Raw genomic sequence first — 6,739 nt, 5'->3', positions numbered from 1 at the left:
CCTGGTGATTGCTTCTGTGAGGTCATTATTATCACAGTATTAATTGTTTTTATCGAAACAATTTAATTGTATACCTCTTTTTATTGTGATTTTATTTTATTTACAACTTATTTCTAAGTGCTGATTATATAACACGGTTTTGTATCGAATTGTATCGAAAACAGATAGTTTTATAAATAGTTAGAAATGCTGAAATATTTGCCGATTTTGTTATTATTTATAGTAACTGGCAATTGTCAAAATTGGGGTGAGTACGTGTATTGTTATGTATAAAATTAAGCTCGTACAGGATTTTTTGTTTGTGTACTGATAAATGATTTTCGATTGGTACGCTTCTTAAATGTGAAGTTAAAGTTCTTATTTCAAATTAAAGATATAAAAATTAAAAAAAAATGTACTATAGTGGGGCATGTTGGTGCATCCGATAAAATAATTGCTATACTATTTGGCAACTTAAGTTATGCAGTGCCAACTAGTGACACTTATATATAAGGTCTATTTGCCAGTCCGACTTCGTATTACAAATAAAATACGCGTATAGAAATGAACATAATTTATATGGACTGCCTTTATATAATTGATATGCGTCAATTTTTAGTATGTTAGATTTATTTAAAAGTTTTAAAAACGTTTCTTTAAATGCACCAGAAACTACTTGACTGAATTAAAAATATTCGCGAGCAATGCATTCATTCTCATTTTGATAACAATTAAAACTGTGTCATAAACAGACACAATTTTATTTTTATCTATCATTTAAAAATAAAGAAGGTAATTTGACTCAGGCATTCTGAAGACGTTTATACATTTACCTTTTTTTATACGCAAATACATACTTATCGGATTAATGAATCAATATGTATTAAAGTTGAAATAGAATTCTTATAAAAATAAACAAAGATCCCAAAATGCTGGGCACAAACCTGGGGTCGGACCAATAATTACTTATTGGGTTTTAATGTTTTTTATGAAACCTATCAGGCAAAGCCAACAGTGAGGGTATAGAGTGAATTAATTGCTCCCATTTGCGGAAACTGAACTCGACTTCATAATATTTAAACTCAAGATTGAAGGTGTTGATATCCATAAAATGGCTTGATTTGAGTTACATTAATTCCTTTTTTTCTCAGTTATTGTTTCTGGTACAGCTTGAAAAATATATACGTTCCTACCTACATCATTTAGACAATTTCTCTTTCTCTCTCCCTAAAAACATTTACATAGAAGTAAAAATATATACGCAAAGTACTTTCTGAATTTGTTATTATTGGCTTCTTTTCCCAAGCTATCTTTCAGTATATTTTTTATTTACATCGGAAAATTATGTAACTACTACAATACTAAGAGAAACTTCGGCCTAATTTTGCAGAGTATCTTTTAATTTATTTTTTACAATTTATTTACGTATCGTTACGCGCAAATCGCGATTCAATCCGTCTGTGAGGGACGAGACGTTCAATGAAACTGGTACACTGTTCTCGGAAAATACATGGCAGAGGTAGTGTGAGGTATTCCCGTGGGATATAAATCGATAAATAATCTCTTATCAAGTAGGTTCTAACGAAGCAGTCTAATGCTTTATATTTGTAGATGTATAATTGTAGGTATAAAACTTCACTTGTTTTACAACAAAATAAATAAGTCTGCAAGACTTATTTATTTATACAACGACTATCGGTTCTCATACATTATCGATCAACATATTCGTATAAATTTCAATTTGTGATTAATAGTATAATTTATGCAAATTAATTAATCCACAAAAGTTTATGATGCAATTATAAATAAAAAACATGTACCCTTATGAGTATTCATTTATATTGTCTGATAATTTTTAATTTTAGGTTCAAGGGCTTGCCTGGTTAATCGCGACGGTTACATTTTGAATATCATTCAAAATGTCATCAGCAGACTAGAAAAAAATGTCAAATGGTGTAATCTTAAATTAAATGATGTAAATCAAGAAATTAAGTAAGATTTTTTTTTTATTTAACATATAAAGACGACACTGACGACTGCCAGTATCTTTGGACAATGGTGGTACAAGCAAAATATTTAATTAAAACTCAGTGGCGATTGTTATAATTTGGTATATATCTTGTAAGGTTTCCTCAAAAATTTACATTATCAATGTGCAAAAAAATGCTTAAAAATTATGTACGTAACGTGTTTTTTTTTTCAGCGAACGTCTATTCAAGTGGCATGCCCAAGGAACAGCGAACTATACTAATGGATTCCCCCTACATTTTCGAAGTATTGACGTATCAAATATACAGAGCCTGTTTTCCACTAGAACAGTCAATGGTTCTGTGGAGAACTTGGTGTCCGTGAACGGATTACTTAATTTTAGGAAATTCTACGTTGGCTACGATGTTGTCGCCAACATAGAGGGCTTTGATACCCAATACTTCACGGGAGTGTTCTCGTTTAATTTGATTGCATTACGGTGCACGGTTGGTATAAATTCTGAAAATTTTCTATTAGTAGAAGCTTTACTGTTGGATGAGTACTGAGAGATGAGTTAACAATAACTAGTCCCGCGTGTCTCCCGCGAAACGCGTTTATTCAAAATATATTTTAGAAATTTCGAAACTTATGACATCTTTTGTTTTGATATCATTTCATTGTAAACTGCAAGTCGCTCATCTATATTTGGCGCCAAAATGATACCTCTTTTAAATAAAAAGTTTAATATGAAATAATATACATTAGTTCAGTTAGAATTGGAGTTTGTCGAAAACAAGTCACTTTAATTTTCTTTACATTTTTTATTTTTTTCTTATACAGACGTAGTACCGCTCCCTAACAGGCTAGTAACTTTTTTCGGCTTCCTAAAATGTATTATTTGTTAGTAAATTGCAATCATGAAATCTTTATTTTTCTGCACATTCACGGCTGGAGCTCTTCAAAATATTGAGACCATAACTGATTTTTTTATATGCAGCTATCGTCCCATAATCAATGGGACGATAGCAATCAAACCGATAAAAATCGGCTTACGCTATTATTAAATAAAAATGTTTTGTTGTTATTAGTCACCTAAAAATTAGTTTTAAACCTATCTCGCTGGTCTGGTGTTGATCGCGAAGTCTTGGGTTCAAATACAGGCCAGGCAAATAAGATGTTGCTGTATCAAGATTTATATTGTGCCCTTTCATATCTTAGCTATCGTGACCTACGTCAGTCATGAGTTGTAAAATACAAAAGTTTGAATTTTTGGTTCATTCAAGCATGGTTCTGATTTAATAAGTACTTAATTTTTATTTTTGATACGACAACAGATAAAGAATAATCTTTTTTAAAAAATATATTATTATTATTTTAAACACAGACTAAGTTAATTATTAATATAGATCTCAACAGAAATACTAAAACTGCAACGTGTAAGCTGGGATACGGATATGTACTGGATATTCTAGGCTTTTCTACTCGTGATAATTAATTAATAATTTTAAAATTATCTCATAATTCAAACTGTGTAACGGGATCAAGGGTTTACAATTTATTTTAACTTTTTTTTTGTTACTAGGCTACTAGTATCATAGACATTGGGGCTGTAAGAAATTTAAACAATTTTTTACATGGTTATAAAAAAATGGTTAAAATTTCATGCGCCACCAACCTATAGAAATATGATGGTATGTTTCTTGTTGCTGTACTTATACTGGCTCACTGACTCGTCAAACCGGAACAAGTGTTACTGCTTAACCGTAGCATATATGGTAAGGGGGTGGTGGCTATGCAGACAAAGTCACCAACCAAAAATGAAAAACATACATAGAATTTTTAAGATATATGTATGCTGAAAATGTGATGATACAAAAAATGAGGAACTTCTGAATATTTATTGAATTAATTGAAACTTAAATTTAATTTTGCGTCCTTTTTTTATCATTTGCAATGCATGGGTATTTAGTATGATGGATTGTTTGTGATGTGTGATGATTGATGAATAAGATTAACAACTATTGAGTGTCTAAACAGTTTCCGGCGTTTTTATCGAAAAGCAAACTTCTGTTTCATATGTAAGCTATCATATAAAATTCCGATTCAATTTCAGATCGTTAAAAACTTACAAACTAATGAGATAAGTGTTACGACGGCAGCCGTTTCATCGAACGCTGCTGTCCGACGGATGACGTACATGCCCCAAAACAGCATATCAGAATTGTTATCGAGACATGTAAGATATATTTTTAACAAATTATTTAAGATAGACTAGCAAATGGGCCACCTGATGGTAAGCGGACACCACTGCCTATCGACATTATCTCACCAATGGGCTACCAAACTTGGGCCCTTTGTCCCGTGCCTGTTACACTGGCTCACGTCACTTTTAAACTATAACACCATAATAATAAATAATAATATTGGTGCTTTACGGCAGAATATGTTGTAAGTGGGTAGTACCTATACAGAAGTATATAGAAGGAAACTGGACAGAACAAACTATACATCAAATCTTATCATATTTCTTTTGTTTTTAAAATAAATATTATTGAAAAAAGAAATATTACATTATAGAAAGAAAGAAATGTTTATTAGGACTCGGCACAATTATAAAAAAGTATTAAAAATTAAAAAAAAAACCTATTACTTAATCTACAAAAAAAAACAAAACAATGATAATTAACGTGTCCTAAATAGGTATACCATTCGGCTTCCAAGTTGTGTTCCAGGAACCCGTAACGTTACAAACTTTGTGTTACATACTAACGCTGTGATAGGCATGCTCAAGTTGTCCAAGAAATTTATATTATAATTTTTAAGGTTCGGAGAGTTTTTCCTAACTGTTAATCAATAATAATAAATTCTCTTTATAAAAAAAATACAAATATTATATTATTTCTTATTAAAGACAGTTTCATATTTAACTAGTAAATTTTTTTAATTTTTTTTCAGTTTTTCGCGCATCACATTTCATTTAATCAATGGGGAGCAAATTACATCGCACCACTTATTTTGGAAATTGCTTCCAAAACTGAATTACCGGAAATACGTTACGACAACAGGTGTTAATTATGTCTTTGAAAAAGTCATCATATCAGTAAATATTTTCTATTATTTATTATAAACGATGTATAAACGAGTTTTTTGTAGTTTTATTTTCAAATTTTAGTATAATTTAAATTTTTATACAAAATTAAATTTGGGATCCCGTTGGATATAATATGTACATAGCCCAAATCTATTTCGGGCAAGCATCAGTTTTCATAAGCTTTAATTGTTGTCATCAGTTTGTTTATTCATGTGTCCATCATTTGACAACCTCCGTGGTCACTCCGAGGTCCCGGGTTCGATTCCCGGCCGAGTACATGTAAAAAAAAGTTCATTAGTGTTCTATGTTGTCTTGGGTCTGGGTGTTTGTGGTACCGTCGTTACTTCTGATTTTCCTTAACGCAAGTGGTTTAGCTACTTAAATTTGGGATCAGAGTAATGTATGTGATGTTGTCCAATATTTATATTTATTTATATTTTATCTCGTGACGTGAATTCGATATAAGTTTACTTACTTTATTTTTATCGTTAAATTTAATACAAAAATATATCAGTTATATTATGAAGTTACAGGTACCCTAAGTTACAATGATAATGCGTCGTACCTACCGCACAGCCATCTACCTTGGGATTCTGCACTGAGTATTCTCAAATATTAATATATACATATAATAAAATAGGAGTGTCTGTTTGCAATATTTAAAAAAAAAACGTTTTCTAATAAAAGGTACATTCACCAAATTAATTTTTTTTCAAATTTTGTCTTTGTCTGCTTGTTCCGGCTAATCTCTGGAACGGCTGTACCGATTTTGACGGGTCTTTCACTGGCTGATAGCTGATGTAATGAGGAGTAACTTAGGCTACAGAAATAACTATTTTGTAAAAATTAAAACGGGCACGAAGTTGCGGGCACAGCTCGTTTGATATTATAATTATGCCTCACTCTATACTCACATCAAACAATTACTGCACATATATAATTTTACGGAAATTTATTCATTTAACTAACTACATTCTGAAGTAAATTATATTAATTTTATTTGTATCTTTTGCATGCAGTCGAACGTATTTTTTTTTTATATTTTTTAATATGAATAACACTTAATTTGTTACAAGCGCCTAAAATGTTATCTATCCCATCAAAAACATAAATGTAAAAATGAGAGCCAAGTTAAATATTATGATATATACCTTGGTTGTTGTCTTCAACGTCAAAAGAAGTGAGATCTAAATTTGTGCCAAGTTAAATAGTCCTTTCTGAAATGTATTTATAACTACATAAAATATCATTTCTTCTTATAACTTGGGGTAATATATTGTTGCCTAAGGTCTGACTTGGCTTCTGAAGTATATATCATAATATTTAACTTGGCTCTCATTTTTACATTTATGTTTTTGATGGGATATCACTACTTTTTGTATATAAATTATTAGTAGGCACTTATTAATAACAAAATTAATACCATATGGTTTTTGTTAAACTATTCTATTTTCTTATGTTTACGGGGTATAATTGTCTTTTTTTTTATACGTTCTTATTTTTCTTGTACCTCTGAAATGTTCAAGTGAATTGCCCAAGTAGGGGTGGTATAACGTGCGCAGACGGTTGTTCTCTACAATAGAGCTCTCTTGTGTCTTGATTTGACTTGGACCTAAATTGATAAGATGAACTACATCTAAGTTTTTAACTCTAGAGAGGCCAACGTAAGCCTGCTCTTTACTTCGACTTACTTACTTACTT

General features: G+C 30.8%; 1 protein-coding gene across 1 annotated transcript; it reads left to right on the top strand.

Annotated features, from left to right (window-relative positions):
* LOC125066525 lies at positions 1–5,032 on the top strand. The gene is made up of 5 exons (XM_047674627.1): positions 1–247; positions 1,845–1,971; positions 2,183–2,453; positions 4,061–4,183; positions 4,903–5,032. The coding sequence occupies exons 1-5, from the start codon at positions 187–189 to the stop codon at positions 5,017–5,019; spliced, it is 699 nt and encodes a 232-aa protein (XP_047530583.1). The 5' UTR covers positions 1–186; the 3' UTR covers positions 5,020–5,032.
* Positions 5,033–6,739: the final 1,707 nt, after the last annotated feature.

Source organism: Vanessa atalanta, chromosome 9 (assembly GCF_905147765.1).
Source record: "Vanessa atalanta chromosome 9, ilVanAtal1.2, whole genome shotgun sequence".
Taxonomy (NCBI): domain Eukaryota; kingdom Metazoa; phylum Arthropoda; class Insecta; order Lepidoptera; family Nymphalidae; genus Vanessa; species Vanessa atalanta.
The sequence above is the reverse complement of the archived record's forward strand: the minus strand, read 5'-3'. Positions and strand labels throughout refer to the sequence as shown.

Excerpts from the sequence above, each read along its gene's own strand:
- LOC125066525 (XM_047674627.1), top strand. The coding sequence starts at position 187 with ATGCTGAAATATTTGCCGATTTTGTTATTATTTATAGTAACTGGCAAT. Across the intron at positions 248-1,844 it reads TGGCAATTGTCAAAATTGGG|GTTCAAGGGCTTGCCTGGTT; the intron begins GTGAGTACGTGT and ends TTTTAATTTTAG. Across the intron at positions 4,184-4,902 it reads CAGAATTGTTATCGAGACAT|TTTTTCGCGCATCACATTTC; the intron begins GTAAGATATATT and ends ATTTTTTTTCAG.